We start from the raw sequence: 25,037 nt of genomic DNA on the forward strand, positions 1-25,037 counted from the left end.
TTAGCTGCTTGCTTCTTTTAAACTTAGCTCACAGAAAGCTTCTGTTAAAAGTAACCTGACTTTTTTTCTTTTTTGATACATCAGTGGCCATTATTCTTTTATTCTGAGTTATATTAACAAATTGTAAACTCTGTTTGTAAAAGTGGCATAAATTTTGGGGGTTTTGATGTGTTGCCTTTAACACTAAGCTTTTAGGTGAGATGGTCATGTTGCTTAGTTCCTTAAATAAAACAGCTTCATATTTAATTGAAAAGATTGTGTTGTGTGTCTGGAAGTAACAGGGAAAGAGATGCAAAAATGCAAAATAAAGAGTGATCATAAAACACAAAATACAAAGGAAAACAGAAGAAGTATTACAGTGTGACTAAAAGAAATAGCTGTATAATATGTTGCCCTGTCTGCATATATTAATACAGTTCTATAGGTAAATCAAAGGCTTTATTTTCAGCAAGAAAAGAGAAAACCATTTTGGTTTATTAACCTTTCCTTGTGCTTTCCCTCCCCTTTCCGAGCACACACAGTCCTTTCCTTCCCAGCTGCTCAGTGTGTGCTCACTATTAGCCAGTTTAAATCATGTAGCACAGTACAATTACAGACCCTGTACAGATCTGCTTTTATTTAAATTGTCAAGACAATTTTAGGCATATTTCTGGAGACTTTATAGCAATTGTAATAAAGTTAAAACATATTGGACCAGCTTGGACAACCTCAACCCTGCTATGGAACATAAAATTTAGGTATGGTTAAGAAGGAGTTCATCTAGAAGGTGCAAAATCCTGTCCAGAATTAATTTTTACAAAGGAATATGATGTGAAATTCCAGATCAGTTGTGCCAAATAACTGATCCAGTGCAAATAGTTTTATTGAGCTACTTACAACATTTATGTTTCATAAAGTGATAAAGATAAGTCCACATCTGAACTGCATTTTCTCTGTGGCATTAAAATATAGATAGAGGGTGTATGGACTGCAGTTCCCATACTTCTTACATCTCTTGCAAAAGTGCAGACATTTCGAAGTTGTAGGCTAAAGGAGACTGAAGGTGTCATTCTTGTTTTCATTATTCAGAAACCTAAATGTAATAAAATTCTGTTCTGTTTGGCAAGGGAGGCTGAGCAATAGGGAAAGTGAAACTGAGCATTATGTGTGCCGGGGGGGGGGGAATCTCTGAATGTATATCTGAAAAAAAAAAAAAGAAAAAAGAAAGTAACATTTGTTATTACAAAGAAAAGTTTTGGTATAGTTTATTGAGATAGTTAAGTAATGATGGTCGTCTTGATGATTGCTCATATTATATTTGAAAGCAAATGGCATACATCTTTTGAACACTTAACAGATTGATTCTCAGAGGTCTGTTCTCCTTGTAGTCAGGGAATCTAACTTCCATTACTTTCAAGGAGAATTCTACCTGCATGTGTAAAAGCCCAACATTCACATTTCTTGTTTAAGGAAAGGTTCAAAAGCTCCTAATACATTTTTTTCCCTTGATTAAATTTAAGGCTATTTTCTTTTTACATAAAATTGATGTTGTTAAATAAATTAATTAGATTTAAAGTCTGTTTAATATAATTACTATAATGTAACTGAATATACTATAATTAATTAGTCATTTTTACAGTGTAGTCTTCTGAACCACTGTAATCATAGCTATTTTTAGCATACTGAAAATACTTTAATTGTAAACTTTTGTAACAAAAATCCCAGGCTAGATCTGGACTTAAATTTAACTTCAAGTTTCCAAACCTGTAGTACTTCAACACTGCTCTGTTTTAGTTGTCTCTGATTAATTTTCAGCTAATCTTCGATTTCAACCCTATAGTGAAGTTTTGGAAAGCAACATACAGTAACATGATAGCCCTTCCAAGAGGTTGTACCAAAGGGTGGGGAAGTGCCTGGTGTAGAGTTCCTGCTTTTCTTTGACCTCACCCCATATTTCCTTGCAGGTTTGGATGTTTTAAAAAATAGTTTGCTGAAATTTTCACCAGTCATACCTGTTTAAACTGGCCTTTCCTGAAAGCGGTGAGGAGTTGTGCGGAACATGATTTCACTCTATTTTGAATTTTTCTTTTTCATTTTAATTTTTTCCAAAGGTGTTCTCCCATAACAAGTTAGAGGTACTTTCCCGTTTTGTTTCCTTTTCCTTTATTTCTCCCCTAAAAAATGAGAGATTGGGGGGGGGGAGGGAGAGTGAGAACTTTTCAAACTGTAAAACAAAATGGGGATGAGTAGGTTTAGGTTGATATGTTTCTAATTGAAGAACTGAACAATTCTGAGCTCTTAAAGGCCTTTTTTTTCCAACAAACATACTTAATAGTCTTTCCATTTGAAATCTATTCTTTGTTTTCCCTATTATATTAGAAATAACGACTGCAAAATTTTATAGAAGTATACATTACAGCATAAAACATAAATTTGTTTTAATAATTATATTTTATTATGCATCCCTTTCTCCTATTACCCCTTCTTTTACTGGCAATAAAGTATTTTAGTGCTTACCAGTGCAGGTTAAAAAAAAACAGCCCAAAAGACAAAGCCTCAAACTCAAATCAGGAATTACAATCTAACTTTCTGTGAGAAAAGGGAAGATATTTATGATGTCACAGTAATTTATGATGTGATCAAGAAATAATGGGCCACAGTTTTAATACAGCTACCATGCCTTAAGACTTGAAAGGTCTGTAAATCATTAAATGATTCTACAACTAGTCAAAATAGACAAGTAGAGCAGACAGAGCCAAACGTTAACATATTTGACAGGTCTGTAACTTAATTGCTTTTATAATGCCAATCAAGTAGGCTCCACTTTGATTTTTTGGCTAGGCTTCTGAGAACTGAATTACCTTTAACGTGGAAAATATGAAATCCACGGTTTTAATTTTTTTCCCACTGCAAACTTGGTCAGTGCTTGTAACCAGACCATACTGGTGTTTGTTTCTGTTTAGCCAGGTCATTAATACACTATTGCAGGACAATCGTCAAAACTTGTATCTGAGTCTTGGAAACCTGTCTGAAGCAGTAGCAGGAATATACTCCTGTTCAGACTAATTGCAGTTCTATTTATGAGCACGTTTACATGAACATTTGAGGGAGCTTGCTTTGAATTTTATGTATACTTGGGCATTAACAGGACTCTGCGATTCTAGTAGCATTCACTGCCCAAAGTAAAACTTTAGGCAGATCAAGAGAAGCCTGTCCTTGGAAGGCAAGAGAGATTAGCTGGAGAAAAACACAGTTCTGCCTGAGCAGCATGAAAGCTGTTTCTGTGCTAGCCTGGTCAGGGTAGTGAATAGCAGATGATTGAGGGCTCAGGAAATCTCCTCGTGATCTGAAGAAAAGTTATTTACTATATAAACTCTCATTGCTAAAGAGCATTATCAGAATCCTGTATTGATAGGAACGTAGATGAGAGGACACAAAATAGCATGAGATGGCTTGTCTGGGTTTTTGAAGCCTGGCTTTATTGGGAAAAAAAGGTAACATAGAACCAAGCTTCTGAGAACCCGGTATGCTTTGCCTTTGACGTGCAGTGCCACGTAATTGAGGTTGTCACCTTTGAAATCTGTAAAACAGTCACTTTGGACAGATGTCTGTTGCTCAGTAGCTCTCATGGTAACAGGCAGCAGCTCAGCATAATTCATCTGATGCTCTTGGGATCTTTTGCCATACAAACATCAAGACTTTCAGAGGTAGTTTGAAGCACTGCAGTGGCACTCCATAAATCTGGCTTCTAAGCCTTGTTCTGTTGTAGAGTTAGTATGTGATTTTGTGGTAAATCACCAAATAGTCCTGTGTTTAAGTTGCCCTTTATTACACAATGAGGATGGTAATTCTTTTATTCTTGCATTTTTCATTTAGATTTTTTTTTTTTTTTTTTAATTTTTCTTTTTTCTGACATGGAACAATACTTTATGTCTGCACAATGCTTAGCACTTCAGGAACCTTGACTTCAATTAGGATTAATGGATGCTAGCAAATAAACAGGAAAACAAGCTGCAACTGGCAAGGAGTAAAGGCCTTGGACAGTATATAATATTCAGTATGACTGGACATGATAAAGAGTTGACTAAAAATTTTGAAGCTTGCACCTGCTTGTCTTTTTGTAAATTGAATGAGTAACCAAGGCACTGTGGACAGTTTCTTTTGCAGAGGTTGATTTTGGATAATTGTATAATATGTTGCTTATGTATTTTAATGGTTGCCATAATTGCTATCCCTGGGTGATATTGTTGGGAAATATTAACACTCTAACAGCAGTAGTAATCCTTTCTCCATCCATGAGACCTTAAAAGGTGGTGTGTGACAAGTTGGATGGGATGGAGAAGAGAGATCTAGGCTGACCCTAAATTCTCTTAGCTGAGAACAGGAAAAAGGCTTTGATTTGAAGTAGGTAATAAGGTTAATTAAAAGTGCAAGAACAGCTGATAGACAATAACGGTGAAAGGAAAAGAATGTAGTACTGTCTTCTGGGATGGAAAACACAGAATTTTCTTCCTGAATTGCAAGCTGTATTGTCTTTAGAACCTACACTGAAGCTTTCAAGTGGAGGAGAGCTGGGTCTGGTACACTTATTTCTTATCTAATCTTGTAAGTGCACAAAATGTAGTTACATTAAAAAGAACAGGAATTTCTGTGTCTTAGTGTAATGGGGGGATGGGGTGAAAATCTGTTTATTTTCCAGTAAAGTTTGTTACAAAATTATGTGAACACATGAAGAAACAGAAACATTCTGAGTTCTTAAACTGGAGTGTTGTTAAGTGGTTGTTATTAAACTAGGGGTTTGGTTTTTTTTCGCTACAGAGTGGGTTTTATTTCCCCATGGACAAAAAAAAAAAAAAAAAAAAGAAAGAAAAAGCCACCTCAATGATTTCTGCTTCTCCTGTTCAGTAAAGTAGGAAATTAGGAGGCATGTGGTAGTACTGTATTACTGTACAAGACTATACTGCCATCGAGAGGTGTTGGGTGATATCATACCAAGTGCAGAGTTGGAGAACTGCAAAAATGAGGAAAAAATCCAAACAACCCAGCTTGTTTTTAAAAATTCACGTGGGTGGGTGCATTTCCAGCTGTTCATTTGTTAAAGCACATTGAACTCCTACAAGTATGCCCATTTCTAGCTGTGTGTCTATGAGGAGTTTTTGGATGACAGAGGTATTTCCTATTTGTTTTCTTGCTTTATATCAAACAAGGACATAAATGCTTGTGATTAGGTCAAATGTTAAATTCTTTCAGAATCATATGAGCCCTTTGTGGGCCCTTACAAATAATTATCTCTGCAATACCTCTAGGTATCTATTCCTATAAATAGCTCAAAATTGCAGTTTTTATTTTAATCACATTATAATAACTGAAAAGTAATAAGATTTGCTTTTATAGCCAGATCATTTGTTTCTTTAAAAAATGGTTGGAAGAGATGATAAGGGATTTAGATTTGAGGCTATTTGGGATTGTAACTGAAGTATAGAAAAATTGCTGTTACTGGAAACTATCTGTATTAACCAGTTGATGAAGTTGATTTTTGTGACACTTAGTGGAGCAATCATTAAGCTTGAGCAGCCTGAACTTACACTGTGTTTATTCTGGCCAGAAAGAGTAGTTTTTAAATTCAGACCTTTGGGAGCACATTTCAGGATTCTAAAATGAGATACACTTTCAGCTGCAAAAGTCATCTTTTGGCCAGACAGAATGAATGAGCAGGATGGTATGATGTGCTGATGATGGTTTGTCTGTTTCTTTCAGTAACATGTATACCAGCACCTTGAACAGGCTGGAAAAAAGATAGGTTGATGAGATTTCTTTCATTGCATTCACTATGCAAATACTCAGAAAAAAAGGGAGAAGCAAAGCTGTTGTGATTCAAGCTACTGATTTGGAGATCAGGATATCATGAGACTCTTACAAGTTGTGTGTGTTTCAGCTAGGGGGACATGTGCACTGGGTGGACAATTAACCCCTTTACTTCAAATCCCTTTCTTGTAAAACCAGAGGCATTGTACTTTCCTCACAGGAGCACTGGGAGGAAATACCATTAATATTTATGAGACACTTGGATGCTACGATGATGAGTAACACAATAGGAGTTACCAGCACTAGATAAGCAAGAAATCATTTCATTAGAGAGTATAGTAGCCATCTCTGGTTTGCTTCCCCCCCATTTTAGGAGTAAGGAGCTGCAGTTACCAGCACAGATGGTTAAATAATAGAGTGATAAAAGCTCCCCACCAGGCAACTATACTTGTTACTGGTAGAACTGCCTTTGCACGGGCTGATAAAGCAGCTTTCCTGTCCATCACAAAGCAGGCAGGTGGTAGAAACCCTCCTACTGGGACCCTCTGTCAGGTATTGTCTGGCTCATCGCTTTCAGTTATTCACAATTTGATTTTTGGAGTATATCTTTGATCAAATTCAGAGGATGACTAAGGGTGTTCAGGGAGTTCTGCACTAACACCTGGACAGTTCCATGGAAAGACTTCATTGGAAATTTCCAGTGTCTTTCTTCAAAACTTCTTTGTGGGCAGCAAAACTAGTAATGCCTGGTGCATGCAGGTCTCAGGTGTTTTAAAAATTTGAGTGCAGCAAGCTTGATTGTATAAAGTAGGTAAATAATAGCATCTGCATTTTTCAGATAGTGAGAGGAAGTCTTGTATGATTTACCCAGAGCCACAAACACCTAATGCTGCAAGTGTTGATGTGGCCAGGTTGGATATGTAGACGTAAGCATTTATATGTGCTAGCACCTGAAGTACTGTTTGAATTCAGAAATTATTTGCCTTTATTATCCTTAAAAATCAGATAGATGTTTCTATTTCCATTCTTTAAATATGGCATTCACTTAAATATTTTTATAGATTTAAATGTTAAAAACCATTTTAATAGATTTTTAAATTGCTCAGTGTTCCGGTGCATTAATATTAATAATAGTAACAGTAATAATAATACATTACACTTAATTTTGTTGTCATCTTTTAAATTTTAATATGGTTTTCCTGTAGTGAAAATTGAAGGAACACTTCCCATGGAGTCGTGGCACAATGAACTTCAAGAATATCATACTGTGGAAAAGTAGTTTATTTGTTCTAACATAGATCAGTTGGTAGTAGCTTGTAAGTAGTGTGTTTCAGAGGAGGGCTCTGGTATAGCAAACTTGCAAACGAACATTATTACCTGCAATTGGGATTTTTTCCTTTTAAGAAGAAAATAAGTGTGATGGCATGTGTGAATGCTTAATATTTGTATTACATAGAGCAAAATGTTTATTGTATATGCATTTGTAATTCACCATAAGGACAAGTGAAAGAAACAAGTTTTTATTTTGAATGCTTGCTTAATACGTTTCAGTTTCAGTTCAAAACTAAAGTCAGCATGTGTGCCAGATAATTTATCAGTCTAATTTCTGATGGCAAAAGAATAGCATTTATACGTACCAGAATTCTGGTTTGGTAAAAGCAGTTAAATTAAATTATGCCAATTTGAAAGTCAAAACCAGTTGAGTTACACAAGGGCATGCTTTTTCTGGTCAAAATAGGAAACATTTGGGATATTTTGGGGGTTATGTAAAGACTTTAATTTGTAACCACACTGTGTATGCTCAGTCTAAGTGGTAGGCAGGAATAGTTGTTCGTGCGATTTGCTGTTTCTTCAGCACATTATTTAAACCATATTACTGCACATATTTTTTATTTTGAATGATAGTTAATCTGAGCTATGATTAATTCTTTGAACATTTGGATAATTTAAAAAAGATGTGCACATAGTGTTTACATACTAGACATGGCTAGATGCAAGTGCTTTTACATGCAACTCATTTCATTTTAGTCATTACCTTCTAGAAAAAATCTCGTTGTTTTGTGGTGGGGAGAGTGAGGGTTGCCCTTTGAATAGTTTGTGTGATTTCAGAACCTAGAGAAGGGCATAGCTGTTGGGCCACATAAGTAAGAAACTAAGAGAAGTTAGAATGACAGTCTGTTGAATTTGGGCCAGATGATGTTTGAATGAGTATGTTTTGAATACACTTAGGTAACCTTCGTGTTACCTTTTTTTGCTTGTTTTAAATTTTTTAACTTGGGATCTGTTAGTGGAGCAGAAAGGTTATGCCGTGTATTACATATTGTGAGATGAACTTTATGGGAACTGGTGGGGAGTCTGAAATGATTGCCACTGTTGTGTTTTAGGTGTAACTTTCAAAATTGATTGAGTGATGTCTTCCCAACAAAGAGACTGACACATTAACTACATTTAGTGGTTCTTGATTAATAGAATCCTTCAGTCTGTAGACCTTCTTTTCTTTATTACCTGGTGCACAACTAATGATGAGCTCAGACTCTTGAATCGGACAGCATTTAATGGCACTGAAACTGTTAGTTCAGTTGGGTTTTTAAAAAGGTACAGTATATCTGGCGTTCTGGTCTTTGGAATCCGTGTGTTCTTTGTTTTATGAAGTCATTCCAAAATTAAAAAAGCTTCTGCCAGACTTTTGCTCTTCAGTAGTATGTTTTCACTTTCTATGTACTGGCATGCACATCTCAGTTTCTTTACTTAGTTACTAATTTTGCCTTTCACTTTGTTAGTTGCTTTACAGTGTTCTTGGCTTGTCAGGATTGTGTAACTTGAATGTATCTTGCAGCAAGAGTTGACCTGGTGTCTGTCTTATGTAGTGCAGTGTCCTGCAGTGGCTGACTGTCCCGGGTCGCACTCACCTGCTTCCTCTCTGTTTTCCCTGACCAGTCATCTCATGGTGGGGGTGGGGTGTGTTTCTTACCTAGTGAACTGCAGTTCATCAACTACTAATACACTAAAACTCTTGTCTGCTAATAGCTTAACTAAATACAGCAGGATTTAAAATGTCTTCTCTTAAATGTAACAGGATGTAGGCTACGAATAATGTCACACATTAATGTATTCCCTTCCACTTCTATTTCAGGCTGGAGGTTCTCAAGTGATCTTTACCAATCCACTGGAAATTGTCAAGATTCGATTACAGGTGGCTGGAGAAATTACTACTGGTCCACGAGTTAGTGCCCTCAGTGTATTACGAGACTTAGGCTTCTTTGGTCTCTACAAGGTATGGATTTTATGTATATATATCTATTAAAAGCCAATTATGAATATTTCAAATAAAAGTATCATTTCATTGTTCTCACAAAGTTTCATAGGTGGACATAATTGTACTTTAAAAAAATTCTGCCTTGTATCTTCAGTTTTCATTTCTGAGGGAAGAAAATGTCTGTTTTTAAGCATGTTATTTTTGTGAATCTTACTATGATTTCTTTTCTTACTGCAGCAGGTATAAGTATTGTTCTCTGAGCATTAGTTTGTAAATTCTGATATTCTGCCTGGTGTAAAAATAAACATATTTTTCATCTGCTTCATGATGAGCTTACCGTTTTGGAGCTGTGCTTTTTCTCTTAATGTGTTTGGTTCAGCAGTTTTCCCAGATGTCATTGTTAATTTGGTGATGGGAATTAATTGCAGCACAGTAATAGTGAAGAAATAGACAGTGAGAGCCCCACATAAAAATAAACTCCTAAAGCAAGCTGCTTCTTGTTACTGTAGAAGAATATTGCCACAAATAATATCAGAAAAAGCTGCTTTTATGAATATATACTACAAACTCTACAATTCTGCTTTCTACATTACTGTCCTCACATAGATACATAAATATGTAGACATAAAGTTAGGTTTAATGGCTGCAGCAGGATTAGAAACATCGTCTGTTTAATAAGATGTATGCTGCAGATAATTTAAAGGATTGACATACTGCCTTGTACTTTGAGATGAAGGAGACAAGATACAGGGGAGTATGAAAGGTCTTGGAGTACTCTGAGATAGCCGTTACGTGCAGTATTGAAACAAAAATTACAATAAATGCCGTACACTGCAGGGCACCATATGGTGTCTGTCCACATTCTGCAGCCTACTTCTTGGGAGGAAGCTTTCACATCACTTGTTTGTGCCAGTATTTCCAGTGCAGCAGGCAGTATTCCTCTATTTCTTATTTACAGTAGTGCATCTGTAAATGGAAGATTCTTCAAAAAACACCAAATAAGTTTCATCCCTCTCCTCCACAGTATTTAAATTCCATCTCCATTTTAAAGCATCTAGTCCTTTTGAATTGTTCTGTTAACATTACAAAGAGGAAGCCTGCTCACAAGTAGATGTATGTATCTTTTGGCCTGGAGAGAGCTTGCAGGTCTGAATAGGATTTAATGAGGTGTTGATTTTCCCTTTAAATTGACTTGCTAATTTTTTAGGTGTTTTACTGAAGCTGATGCTATTGTGTAAACTCCTGGTAACTGGCATTATAGTGTTGATCAGGTCAACATTTACAACTGAAAACATGGATATGGTAAACAGTCTCCATCCCTGAGGCTGTGCAGGAATGGAGGGCAGCTACTGATTTTTACTTGGGCTAGTAAAAATGAAACGTAAAATGAGAAAGCTTGATGAACTAGTTTACTAAAGTTAGCAATTTTTAGATTTGTGCCCCCCCCCCCCCCCCCCCCGAATAACTGCTCATGGTGGCTGAGCAGAATTTGCTACAGTTTTCCATTTTTTAATGGCATTCATGTCTTGGATTATATTACAAATTATTTCTGTTGCATAGAGTAGATACTCAGTGAGTATTTGTAAGGAATACAGCTGAACAGGAGCTGGTTACAGCAGTGTGTTGCACTGAAACAGGCAGTTATTTAATCACATGCTACACAGTTTGGTTCATTCATTAAGTCCATTTACCTCCACAAGAAAAGCCACAGAAAGGTTTCTTTTTGCTTTTACTCTTCTGTTGTCTCTGTCTCTCTCACACCCCTCCACCCTGCTCTTTGTGTTCATGTCCTTTTTTATGTTCAGTTTGGATTCATTGCCTACAGAAACTTGACTGATTTGACAAAACTAGAGAATTTAACCTGGCAGTCACAGTCATCCACCCAGCACAACACAGGCAATGTCAGAAGGCTTGTGCCCAATTGCAAATGGCAGTCCTATCTACTCCCTGTCCCATATGCCAGCAAGAGAGTTGGTGCAGTCACATAATGATTTGGAACAAGAAACTCACTAAAACTAAAGCCTCTTCTTCATTATGGCTTAGTTTATTTTGAACTCACTCTGTAGCTCCTCAGGATGGTTTTACCTAGGCAAAGGGAGGAATGGCTTCATAGCATGGCAAACCCATCAGTCTGTATCAGAGAAGTTTTATGCTCTCCTGAGATGCTTGTGGAGCAGCAGCGTTAGCACAAAGACAGTCCTCTCCTGAATGCTTGTGGTGAAGCTGGTGGTGCTGGTAAGGCTAGGCAGGGACGAATAACTCATTGCATAAAAGTCACCAACCCGAGTAAATGCTACCCAGAGGAGCCAATGGTCTAAAACAAATTCCAGGCAAAACTAGGTTTGGTATGTGCTACCATCTCTTGTGGTGCTTCTAGTAAATTAAGTGAGCATAATGATCAAGTGAACGTCAAATAATAATAATAAATGTTCTACTAATGAGAACTGAAATATCTTGGTACATTGGAATGCTTTTACTCATAGTGACTCATAGGTTTAAAACCATAAAATAGGAACGAGGATTTTGTGTCTTATCTCAGTACTTTTCATGCTGTTCACTCTTAACACGAACAACTCTCATTTGCAGCTTTATTCCTTTGTTTTAGCTTTGTCTTTTGTGTCTCAGGACACGGGCTTGTCTCTCAAGCCCTGAATGTACTTGCTTTAGTAGATCTAAGTAAGACATGCTTCTGCATAAGAACAAGAATGGGTACGTGTTTTAGAAAACAATTTTATTTGTGAATCTTGGCATTTAGAGGCTTAATGGTTCTTCATGTGAGTAGTCCAGCTGTTTAAACACTGGCCTATTTTAGCCATGATTTTGGACCAACTGATTTTCTTTTGCAAGTGTTGAAAGCAAAATTCTAGGTGTTTCAGTTCAGTAATTTTCATTTGAAAGAAACTGATGCCTTTTTTTTTTTTGGTAAGTTTTCCTTAAAGAAATAGTTTTTAAAAAAATGTAAATCAATATTTAATTTCATAGTTGATAACAAAATTTTCTGTTTTCTTCTTTTCTGTTTGGTATGGCCTGATTTTTTTTTTTTATTTCTTTTGTGGTCAAAAGAAAGCAAAACCAACAAAACCTTAACTACTCTATCAGTCTTTCTCAATTCCATAATGTTCCTCCTTTTTCACTTGACTTCTTAAAAATCCTTGTAAAACTGCTCTAAGAAGGGTTGACTGGAGTTTTGTATAGCAGTTTCCACCAATGACCGGCCAAATAATTAACTTCTGATGACTGGATTAACGGATATTGAGTGCCTGTAGTGCTGTGTACCTGGAAAAGGTGAGGATGGCCACTGTCTAGATGAGGCCGAGTAGGGCAGGATAATATGAAAAGCTGTACAGAGGGGCAGGATCCTCTGTTGCTTACAGAATTTCCTTAAAGATCGTACTTTGAGATGGGAAGAAAAGGGATTCCCTCAACATAATAGTTGAGCAAAGATCAATGATTTGTCTGTACTGCCAAAAGCAGAGAAAATGGCATTACTATAGAGATAGAATCAGTGGAGGGATATCACATAGTTACCAAGAATATGGAGCGGAGCTCAGAAGATGTAATGTGAACTTGTGACTAATATTACCATAATGATAATTTTTTAAAATACAGATATTTTTAAGCAATTGTTTTTTGTGATGAATGAGAACGTTACCAGTCAATCTGCAAGCTCATAGTAGGGCTTAAGGGTTTTCCTTGTTCATCAATGTGAGTTTATTCCTGTATTGGTAAGTTACAAACCTCTTAAATCAGGATTAGGCATCGAGTCGGTGGCACAACTGGCTTTTCTGTTTCCCTCACTCTGCTTTTGTGTTGTTTTGCTTACAATGTTGCAAGGACTGCAGTGAAAATTTTCTTTCCAGAGTTCACAAGTAAACCATCATGAAGGCTGTTCTTAGCACCATACATCAGCCTGGCGTGCTCTGCTTAGTTCCTGTGAATCTTTAGTGCTGAAATTCAGGTGAAAATTTGCAAGCAGTCAGTGAGGAAGAATGCATTTTCGTTAACTATAACTGCAGCCAGAAGACGCGAAGAATTGCATATGTCGATCTTAGCTTCATGAGGCAAATTCTTGCATGTCTTAACAAGGTCCACTGCTTGTTTGAGTTCTTATATTTTGCATTAATTTCTACCTATGAAGCACTTTCTGTGGATTTTAAAATAAAATGCCTCCACAACCCTATATAGGTAATTTCAGTGTTCCTGTCTTGCATTAACAGAGAAAACCAAGGCACAGACAAATAAATCTTGTCTCATGTCAACAAATTAAAAAAGGAAATACTGTGTAAACCCTTTTTGCATCCAGCTGAATGAATCTTTTATTGATTAGGATCATAATTATCCTAGTATTCTAGTCCAAATGAGTAGCTCTTTCATGTTCACTGAGAAGCTGTCTTGCATAGTTTTGATGCCCCTTTGAATTAGTGGGATTAATATTTGAGTCATTCATTGGCATGTTAATGTGGTGCTCTAATGGTGCTAGTGACACAAAACAATTCGCAGTAGTACTCTGCCGAGATAGATTTCTGCTCTGTGTTCCACTCACAGACTTGATGCGTGAATCCCTCAGCATGTATTGTTGCATGGGGCTTTTCCAATCCAGATGCAGGTCTTTGCATTAGCTGATTTGAATTTAATGATGTTTTTGTCAGTCTTTTTCTCCATCCTGTGAAGATGTCTCTGAATAGCAGCCCTTCCCTATAGCACACTAGCTACTCTCCCAGTGCAGTATCATGCACTAATCTGAGAGTCCAGCTCATGTTCCATCTCAAAATCCTTTCTTGTAGTCAAGGTGTACAACATCCATTGCTGTCCCCTCATCCACAAGTCTGGCGAACAGGGTGGTCAGCCGCAATTCGGTAAATCCATATAGGCTCTTCCTTACCTGTCTCTTGCACTTCATATGCTTGGAAATGGCTTCCAGGAGCGTTTGCTCCATAAAGCTCCTAGGGACATAGGTGTGCCCAAACTGCTTCTAGTTTCCCAGATCTTCCTTCTTGCTCTTCTTCAAGATGGGTATGATGTTTTTCCAGTCATCAGAACCTGCTTGGCTGACGACCTTGTGAAGGGAATAACAGCCTCACAATGACATCAGCCAGCTATCTCAGCACCACTGGAGGTATATATTCTGGTGTCACAGATTGTCTATGTGTGTGTGGCTTAAGTGCCCTGTCTGTAGGTAGTGCTGTGCTCCTGCAGACTTTTCTGGTAAGCTCATGGAGCTGAGAGGCCTGGGGGCAGATTTTACTAGTAAAAAGCAAGGCAAAAGTGGTTTTCTGCCCCCATGGAGCAACAGCCTCACAATTTATTTACTTGTCCTTTTGCTGCTCATGTGCTTACAGAAGCCCCTTTTACTCCCTCTTTACATCCCTTACTGGGTCAAGCTCCAGCTGACCATTGGCTTTTTTAACTCGATTGCTGCATGCCCAGGCAGTGGTTCTGTATCTCTTGCGTAGCCCATGCCCACCTCTGTTTCCTTTTTATTTTCCGCATTTGAGCTCAGTCGTGAGTTCCTTCTTCATCCATTCTGGCCTTTTGACATGGTTGCTCAGCTTTCTGCACAGTGAAGTGGAACATCCTAGTGCTTTGAGGAGGCTGTCCTTGAAGATCAGTCTTATCTTGGTGTACCGCTGTATCTCAAAGAGTATTTATTTAGGGGAAAACTGCTATCACGATGCATAGAGGTCTAGGTCAGATAGTTTAGATTCTCTTCCTTCCCCACCAAGAACTAAAGACCAGTAGGTCTGGAAAAACAGAAGGGTCATAGTAAGCACAACAATTTAAAGTCAGAGCTTCCTCCTAGACTCACTGTCCCTTCACTGGGTGTTCAGATACTGGCGATTCTGTAACGATCTGCAGCTTAGAAATGAAATACATGTGAATTCGAGCAATAAAAAGATTCAACACATACAGCTCATTAAGCCAACTGCTGGCTTGAACCCCTGTAGGTCTTTAAAGCTAGAAAGCAAATATTTTTTTTCTGCCTTTGTCAAAAATTCTGAACTACTTGTGTAAATATGTATTTTAAAACACTGTACTTCTCAAACCCCAGCTGCTTCTTTGGGGAGGCACAAACAAGCACTTTTGCAGAAGGAATTTTTTCCTCTATTTGTTGTCTTTCTGCCAGTAATTGTTGCTGTGAAAGCACCAGTGCATGGAAGCTTAAGACTAGTAAATTCTTCTTTAGCTACAGATGTTCTGTAGATGACAGCTATTCTTAAAAATAGGGAGACAACATATCCCAGTCAGGGAAAATATAATTTAACCTAATGCAAAATGTCATTTGTGTTGGCACAAATGGGAAAAGATACATTTCTGGTTTTCAGTGGTTTTAATATGTTTCGTTTAGTTTCTGGTCACAGTTGAATGTTGAAGTAATTGTACAAGGTAAGCTAATACATTTTCCGTCTCCTGCCTGTCTTACAGAGTAATATGCGTAAAGTCCCGTTAAAGACAGTTGAATTTATATTCCGTTGGTTTTGAAAGACATCTTTAAAGTGCTCATGTAAATATGTACTCTAAGTACAGCTACTTGTTTTTTACCTCATAGAAACTCATATCCATAAAATATCTGCCATAAAGTATTTAATAAAATGTTAATCCTTCTATAAATAATCACTCTGAATAGTGCTTTACAGTATAACAGACAGTGCCAGAGCATAATTTTGCACAACAAAGTTATTCTGTGATCCCAAGAAGATGGTAAGTAATACATGAGTATATGATACTTCAGGGAAAGGATACAAGGCTACGTTGGTTGTAGTAATGTTTATGATTACAATCACTAGAAGGTATTTAGCTCAGATTTGTGCTGTGGCTGATATTGCCAACACAGTTTGCATTTCCAAAACTAGTGGAAAAGCTTCCAAAAGTCTCTTCATTTATTTGACACCTTCATAAACGGGCTTCTGGTGTGTTGACCTGGAAGGTGTAATCTCTGGTGACAGGATGTGTACCAAGCATTGATAACAGCTGAGGTATTTCACCTCTTGAAGTTGTGGGTTTACAGCAGGATGATAAACATAGGAAACGCCGTAGTAAAAGGTTTGGGTTGCATTAATTTGCATCCACTGTGACTGTTTGTGACTGTTCTCATATGTGAGAACCTGCTCTTCAGAAATTTTCTTTGAAAACTGAGAAAAAGGGCCTTTCAACTAGGAAGTGCAGTATTTTTTATCTGCAAACTGAGCCTGAGTTTCTGGCACAGCGTTTAAAATCGGGCGGTTTATTCCTCTAACTTGATATGCTAAATCAGTTTCATATCTTGGTCGGTATAAATATAGTTAAATAAAACCCTATAGCAGCTTTATAGGCAATGTCATTTTACAGTATAAAAAATTACAGCCCTTGAAAGCAAATGCCAGTAATATTTGACTGACTGTTACAAAACCTGTTAGGTGCTGTTAGGGCTCTGATTCCAAAGGGTTGAGTCTGTAGTAAAACCCAAGAAGAATGCAAAATGATCAAGAAATGACATGCTGCCTATTGTTTGTAGCTATAGGATCAAAATAACAATTATACATGCCAAATAAATTCTAAACCTGTAAAGGAGAAAAAGAGGGGGTGGCTGTAAGTGCAGGTGCCAGAAGCATTAAATAACCCTCTCAGACAAGGTGCACCACTGTTGTCTTGAATGCTGCTAGGTCCCCTCAGTCTGGCATTTTTCCCCCTGCACTAGACAATGTGCATTCACTGCAGGAGACTAGGTTAAGCCTGCGTCTCCCAGACCTGCCGGCTCCTTCTGCCCAACCCGACACAGAGGTGCCTTTGTCAGTATAATTACCCTCCCCTTGTAGTAGAAATAGTTTGTTTAGAGCCTTATTTGCAGGTAGAGCTGGTATAAGCAGGAATTAGCATGCTAAAGAACCTGCCCCAGCACTGACTTGGGCTTATTTATCAGAATCTTTGACAATCAGGGGTTTTTTTCCCTCCATTGGTTTATTCAGTGAGATACTATCCGAGATTAAGAGCTTTAAGGTTATTAAAGAGATTGAAGATGGGAGCCAACTGGCTGTTGTGTGAGGGAGGCGCATGTCACGGTGTGTAGGATCTCCCAACAATTTCATGCCTGGCAGGTCTGCACCTTGGCTGCCAGAGTAAACGTGGGGCGGATGATCCTTACAGCTTTCTGGGGACTGATTAAAACTCCTTTTGGCTTTCAGCACGTTGTCCACATCAAAAAGGTGCGAGAAGTAAAATAAATGTTTCTTTTGCTTTTCAAGATACTGTGGCCAATCTCCCTAAGCCTTCCTAATTGGCCTAGGCTGGTTGCGGATGATTAACTTGAAGTTAAATGAGGCCTGCTTTTAAACATGCTTTCCCAGACTTTAAACGGAGCGATGGGGGGAAACTTTAGACTGTTGCGATGCTGGATGGGAGCCAAGCTGGGTTATTATTAAAGTGGATCCAAGTTTTGATCCAGGTTTTGTTTACACTGAGCCAGCTAAGTTGATGGACATCCCTCCCTCTCTGTGTGCTTGAACATATATTATTGGTGATATTAAGAATATGCCATTTCTGCCCATGAAAAAGAGCCTTTTAATGAAGGGGGAAGCAGAGTAGTAGCTTGGCTTAAGAGTTGCTTGCATTTGGAGTTTGCTGATTTCTGCAAGTTATTTTAACTATGTTAAGATATTTCGGAGTATGAAAAAAATGCCGAGGAAAAAAAATTGTGCTCAGTGTTTAATGACAACATGGCAAAGAAAATAAAAGTAATGTGTCCTGAGGGCAAAGGCAGTGAGGAGATTTGCTCTGAGGAAAAGCATGCTCTAAAAATACATCTTTGAAGAAACCATGTTGGTCTGTGAATGTTTCATTAGTGAGTTTCATTATTTTTCTGCGAGGTGAATACAGTGCAGACATTTGATCATTTAAAAGTGGGGTTCTTTTTTCATGCACAATTTGGTAAGACCCTAGTCTTCTCTTTTTGTGAAGATTAAAGGTAAACTGTAAAATGGGTTTCTGTTGGGCAGGAGAGGCCAGAATTCTCGTGTCTCTGGTGACTACAAAAGATTCACCTTCTGTGTGCCCTCCAGATAAAGTGTATGGGCTTTGCAGGTATTTTTGAGAAGAGAATCCAGCCCAGCGTTGCTTTGTCCTGTGGCTGATAACCCCATTTGGCCTGGGTACCTAGCAGAGTGGCTGCAGCAGCAGCACTTTGAGTTCCTTTATGGCATTTTCCTTAGTCTATCTAGAACGACGTAATGAGAACCAGCGACTGGCAGCATAAATCAGACAAATCCAGCAAAGCCACAAGGCAAGGAGTCTGAGCAGCAGGACTCATTAACCTCCAAACCGACTGTCAGGGGAGGCAGTCAGTTCTCCATCTGAAAATGTCAAGAAATAAGTTGGGAAGCGTGGTGAAGAGCAGCCGGAGCTGGAGCAGGGCAGGCTGTGCTCAGCACGTTGGATGACTGACTCTGTGACACACAGAAGGTCTGACTAAAAGATCTAATGGCTGGTTTTTGATAAATCTGTATTTTCTCAGAGGCATTCTCTGACTGCAAACTGTGCTTATTAGCATCTCTTGAGAACCGTCTGGCAGGACCTGGTTTTCCCGTCACATACGCTGCTTGACCACCCCTGCCTTGCCTCGCTGGAAGGCAACTTTGCAGTTTTTCTGGCACCTTGCAACTCTTGTGTCTTTGCTTGATAACCAGCATCCGACTTGGATAAGCTCTATGTTTAAACTGGTATTATAGTACAAGCCAGGCTTCCAGATATGTGCAGGCGTATCATAAGATTTAATTGAATTCTGTGGCTATTAGCATGTCCCCTGTGAAATGTCTGGCACTGAGCCATGCCCCTTTAGACCTGTGTACAAGAAAAGTACAGTAACGAGGGCACCCCAGGAGGGCTGTGGATGAACCTCAAGCAGTTTCACCGTGATCCCACCCTTGCTTCAAAGAGAAGAGGCTTAGGCTCATTCATGAATCGTTTCTTTCTCAAGCTTGAATGATTTTACCCATTTTCCAAAGCCACCTCCTGTTTGTGCCTTCTTGCTGGTCTCAGTCCTGGTGTGCTCAGGCTCTGGTGTCCTCTGGATCACCACATTGAGGGAAGGTAGACTGCAAGTCCCTTCTGCTGTTGGAGCATGGATATTTTCTGGTATTTGATTTTGGTTGACCTTCCCCAGTGGCTTTTTTGCTTTTCTCCCTGCTTGGAAATCAGCTGATGGTTTGCCACTACCCCAAAACTTCCCTTGCCAGTTTGCAACCCTCTTAGACTTGAGACCAGCTGTATTACTTGTAACTTTACTGCCTGTTTGTACTACTTAGACAAATTGATAGTAAGGCAAATTTAACAGTAAGAGCTGAAACTTGCTTGAAACAAACTGTATCCCAGTTAACTTGTAATTTAAAAATCACAAGTAAATGATCCTGTTAGTGTTCTGTGAAAGGGTTAGTGTTATGGCCCTGCTCTCTCTTCCTTTCCCTTTTTCCTACAATACATGTTGCTTGTTCAATTGCAATGTCTGTGTAAATAAATGTACAGGGCACTATTTTCCCTAAAGTATTTATTGTAAGTGGGAATGAGAGGGGACAGGCCTGTCCTGTGGCTCAATCTACTTCAGACACATCCTGAACGTCCACTACAGGTGCATGCCTACAGTGTCAGCTATTTAAAACTCTGCAAAGGTGTTATCAGAGTTTACTCTGACACATGACATTTTCTCTGTTACCAGCAAATAACTACAATACTAGGGAGTGAGGGAGAACAAGTAGACAAGATAAATACAATGACAGAAATTGCTGAAGCACCGAACAATACGCAGGCTTTCCTCAACAGGGTGAAATACATGAATCTCTCAAATTTTTGAGAGGAGAAATTGCTTTTTCTATAAGCCCTTTGCAACAAAACAAAAATGTGCAATGTTGTTCTGTTCTCTGATGCTCAGTTTATTGTGTTAATCATTCTCCAAACTTGTTCTCTTTTTCAACACAGGGTGCTAAGGCGTGTTTTTTGCGTGATATCCCCTTCTCTGCCATTTACTTCCCTTGTTACGCTCATTTGAAAGCTTCATTTGCAAATGAAGATGGGAGGGTTAGCCCTGGAAATCTGCTCTTGGCTGGATCAATAGCTGGTAAGTGCCCAAATTTCTTTCTGCGTGGCACTGTATTGCACCTGGAGTGCAATAGTTACAGCAGTGAGAACTTGGAAAAGCTCAGAACGATAGGCAATTGTACTGAATTTTGCAAACTTGTGCTCAGATAACAGCAAGATTCCGTGCTGTAGATTGAGCCGAGGTTAAAAATATACTGTCAGATCCTGGTATAATCATAACATACAGGAGGCAAAAGAAAGGGAAAGATTTAAGTGCTGATGTTTTGCTATCATATAACATCATTCCTCATGAAGCTACTGTGCTGGTTTTAGCTATGTCTGACTGACAGGTAAAGGTTTTTTTCAAAAGGTTTATAAATAAAATCATGGCATTTGTGAAATTCTTTGATCAAAGGAATCTTGAATTTTGGTACATGGAGTCTAAAAGCCATGCTAGCAGTACAGCCCTCTGAGTACAATGACATAACGTGACAAAATGATGACAGTTACTTGCCACCTACAGTATCCCATGCAATTACTTAGTTTTGTGAGAATTTTACCCTTACCAGTTTTTTAAATACTAAAACAGAAAAGCTTGAAAACATTTCTGCTGTGCCATGGGTTGCTGATTCCTGGCATACTCAGATGTGACAAAGGTGCCGGTGTGATCTTGAGCACTTACTTGGTTTAGTTTGCTACACAGCAGCTAGGAGAGCGAAATCATGCTTAACTAGTCACAGATGCATTTAACTTGAGTGCATCAGAGCCTAAGGGAAAAGACAGAGACACTCTTTGTAGCCTTTTCCTGACTTTGCATCTGCTGCATAGATGCTTCCTGGCATGGCACCCAGCTGCTGCACCCAAAGGGGACCACCATTTGGTAGCTGCCTTCTGGAATGTGCAGCTTGAGAGTCCTGCTCCTGCTATTTCCATGGTTTTCCCCTTAGGAAGCAAATGGTATTGAAAAATTTGTGCAACTGGACCCTTGTGGGAGCGTGTAGCAAGCAGGAGGGCTCCCATCTGCAGGTATTTCCATTGTGTTATCTGGGGGCTGCTTGGTTTCTCCAAGCAGCAGCTGAGTTCTCCAGCATGAACCCTTGACAGGCTCTGTGACCTGCCAGGTGAGGAAAATGATGGAGTGGCATGAATCCAGCATAGAGAGATGTCTGAGCTATGTCTTCTCATTTGATTTAAGCTTTCTTCTCCTTGGGGAAACAGTGGGCAGGATACACAGGGCTGTGTCTCTTGAGGAGCGGGGGCTTTTATAGCCAGTATCAGGGCTCAGAATAGAGCTAAGGTCAGTTGGTTTGTCTTGTTGAAGCATATAACTATATATTCAGTAGCTCGTAGTCCAGAGGAATCGACCTGACACTAGGAAAACCAACTGTGTTCAAATGACTGCTGCTTAAACCCCCCTTGTCCTGTCCCCTCCCCCACCCCAAACCAGAGCCAGCCTCCAAGCCCCCAACAGGAGCTTAGAGCCAGCTTATTTCTCACCCATTTTAATGGAACAAAACAATTTTTGAACTTTAGATCATATTTACAGACTTGAAACATAAGCTGGCATTTTTAAGCCAAGTCATTTCTTAGATTTTCCTATTTTTCTCTTTCTAGCCATTGTCAGGTGATTGCAGACTGAGATAACCATCCCTTTGAAGTTCAGGCACAGAAGCAGTCTTTATTGTTGCTGATATGGCTTACCAAACTAGCTCTAATGTGAATTTTATCCAGTGCTTCCTGTGAATCACATCCCAGGTTAACTCTCATGAACAAATTACAGTGTTAAAGATACAAAACTCATTGTACTGTTTACAAAACCAAGGAATTTATTTTATTGGGTACAAGTGAAGCATGGTGGGGGTGTGTGTGAGTTGTTTGGTCACGAGAAGGTCAAGGGGAAGATGAACCAAAACCCCCATCACCTCTGAAACGCTGGCTTGGTCTCTGGGCTGATGTCTTTGCTCTGGCAGAGGATCTTGCCTGGTCAATGGACTTCAGAGGTGTGTGTGAGCTCTGTCTGGGTGTGGGAAACTCCACCTTTCCCCAGCCCCTGCTGCTGGGATATTCAGGCTGGCCGTGCTTAGATGTGCACCTGCATCCTCTGCCAGTGGGCGTTGCTTGTGTTGAGTGTATTTTCTTCCTTTTCATCGCTGTTAGGGACACATAGAATATGCATGTCATCTAGCTTCTGGTTTCCCACTCTTCACTGGATGTCTCAACCTATTGTGACACGGCATTTTCTGAGGTGAATCTAACATCAGTTACAGGATCTCTCATTGATTTGCTGTATCTTCCTATTGACTCCATTAACTTTCTCCCCTTGCTTTTTCTTTTTTATTGTCAGCTCCTGGTCTGACATGTGTCTTACTGTGATTGTAAGCTTCTCATGGCAGTGACCTGTAAATTCCTGTTTGTCTGTAAAGCCTTTCGTCCTGTATACGTAGCTCCTAAAAATAGGAATAAAAACATTTTTAACTGCAAGGTATCCCAGTAATAAGGAATGAGGAATAAGGAGACGGAAGTAAAAACGTAGTGAACAGAATAGTTTCTAAGTATGTCCTTTGGTTTTCCTTGAAAACACTGGTTGGCTTTTGAAGGACAAAAGTCCGGCTTTAAATTGAAGACTTAACCAGTATCCTGGTGTGGGTAAGGCTAAGCAGAAAGGCATTTCAGTGTTTCTGGAGTTCAGAAACCTTTGCCAGGATTTAGCACTTGCCTGCCAGGCTGACCACTGTGCAAGTTCAGCGTGTGAGTTATTTTGGGGGGTCCGGGAGAGGAGGGGGAGGAGTTCTTATTTTGGTGATCTGCACACGCTTACATTTCTCAGAGCAGCCTGCAGGAAGGGTGCTCTGGTGCTTGAAGCCAGACCACGCTGGTTTGGACAGACGTTGTTACAGAATTATTAAGCCTAAAAAAAAAAGAAAGCAAAGAAGATTTATGCATCTACATCTGACCAAGTTGGTTTGGAACAGATGCAGAATGGAAAAGTAATAAAACCATAAGAGACAGTGTCTTCTGGGTACAGTCTCAGTGCTTTATTTTTTCTTTTGGCTTCTTTTTTTTCAGTCCTAAACATGGGCAGCCCCTGTTTGGCTCGGGATGGTTTTAGAAATACCACCCATTGGCAGTTTGGTATTTTTTTACTGTCAGTTGATTATCTGCCAGTGTAAATTCAAATCTTCCTCCAAGTGTTCTGCTGAGAATCTGAGCTGTGGCTTTGCAGCCGAGCAGTCTGCCATGCCTAATGAGAAGAATGACCCTTTCTTTAAACCTTAGCCCTTATGCCTTGCTGAGCATGCACAGCGTTATCTGGCTCTCGGTGACATTGCTGTGTGAGGGGTTGGGGTATGTGTGTGTGTGCACAGGCAATTCTAGCACAGTGTGCAGCCAGAATGCCGGAAGCCACAGAGAGGCATGAAAAGGAAAGGGGAAGATCGACCTCACCTCCAAAAACTTTGTGCGTATTGACTATGCAAGTTTATGGTTAGCACTGAAAAACCCAGCCAGTGCCTCCCAGCTCGGCAGGAAGCATGTGATAGATATGGCTGTTCCTTTAGGAGAAGCTCCTTTTGGGTGAAGCCACATCCACAATGACTGCCTCTTGTTGCTCGTTCTCCTTCTCAGCTTCTGCTTAACTCAGTGTGGCTGGATTCTCCTGACACAAGACCGAAAGGCAGGGATACCCATGGATGAATGACGTGTAGCATATGTGACAAGTCGGTGAATGGCCACTGATGGTTTCTGTGTTGTGCAGGTATGCCGGCAGCCTCCCTGGTGACCCCTGCGGATGTCATCAAAACAAGGCTGCAGGTGGCTGCCCGGGCAGGACAGACTACCTACAGCGGCGTGGTGGACTGCTTTGCCAAGATTCTTCGAGAGGAAGGTCCGAAGGCTCTGTGGAAAGGAGCAGGAGGTGTGTAAAAGAGCTTTGACTACAAAGGGATTTCCAGCTGTGGGTTTTGTCACTGAGGACATCTTTTCTTTTTTTTCAAGCTCGCGTGTTTCGATCTTCTCCTCAGTTTGGTGTAACTCTGGTGACTTACGAGCTACTGCAGAGATGGTTTTACGTGGACTTTGGAGGAGTGTAAGTATGTGGTGGCTGAGTCTGCCTGGTACCCTGAAGCTGTGCTTGGTACTGTGTGAGTCTTGGTGCGCCTCAACTTGTCAGAGTCAGGGTCTTGCTATTACAGAGGACACAATGCAAAGGCTTTGTAAATACTGTTTAAGCCACTACACTTGTGGAGGTGAGGTTTATATTCCAGTACCCGCTTCACAGCAAAATATTACCATGTTTTACATCACCATTTCAAGTTGAGGACATGTGCTAATGTAAACAGAGACAGTGAGAGGCTAAATAATGGGCTGAGGATTTAACTGGGGGGGAAACATAAGCTGGCAATTTTTCCTTACTTCCTCTGTGATGCCTGCCAGGTCAGGATATGCTCTGCATTAGTGCTCATTAGTTTGGGGGAGGAGCTGTGCCCCTCATTAGGCAGGGCATTTAACATCCAAAAAGTCTACAGGTGTTATCAAGACCAAAACCTGTTTATTGGAGCTTCAGCTCTGCTTCCTGTCTTTGTTGATGATACTGCTGTTCAGTGTGATCCCGAGAGCAGCTGCAGGCCATTTATGAATCTTTGGGGACAGTAATTTGAAAGCCACCACAACAGTCACTTAAACTCTACTAGGTTCCTGGGTTGGTTGTGCACTGCAGCAGAGACTTACGAACCCCTGCTCCCCTACATTGCACTTTTGCTTAATGCAGTACAAATGTTACCTAGATTTGACCATACTCAGTCAACATGAAGGTGCCTAACTGTTCTGAAACGTTTTAAAGCAGGGTATTTCTCATTGCATTTTAGCATTTAATTTACTTACTTACTGGGAGGTACACTCAGATGTCCCATTCAGCTTAGTTTATGGAGGAGATTTTTTGTGGACAGTGATTTTACTCTAC

The 25,037-nt window shown here is 39.6% G+C and overlaps 1 protein-coding gene across 3 annotated transcripts in view; it reads left to right on the forward strand.

Annotated features, from left to right (window-relative positions):
* SLC25A13 (solute carrier family 25 member 13) overlaps positions 1-25,037 on the forward strand; it is a 100,189-nt gene that overhangs the window by 73,900 nt on the left and 1,252 nt on the right. For all 3 annotated transcript variants that reach the window (XM_061350041.1, XM_061350038.1, XM_061350040.1), the window contains 4 exons: positions 8,918-9,058; positions 19,982-20,120; positions 23,835-23,993; positions 24,074-24,164. In XM_061350041.1, the coding sequence (XP_061206025.1) occupies positions 8,918-9,058; positions 19,982-20,120; positions 23,835-23,993; positions 24,074-24,164 (530 nt within the window). The remainder of the gene's footprint in view (positions 1-8,917; positions 9,059-19,981; positions 20,121-23,834; positions 23,994-24,073; positions 24,165-25,037) is intronic.

The sequence above is a fragment of the Neopsephotus bourkii genome, unplaced genomic scaffold (genome assembly GCF_033783945.1).
Source record: "Neopsephotus bourkii isolate Nb327-2 ecotype Australia unplaced genomic scaffold, CSIRO-AGI_Nbou_v1 NB_479, whole genome shotgun sequence".
NCBI lineage: Eukaryota > Metazoa > Chordata > Aves > Psittaciformes > Psittacidae > Neopsephotus > Neopsephotus bourkii.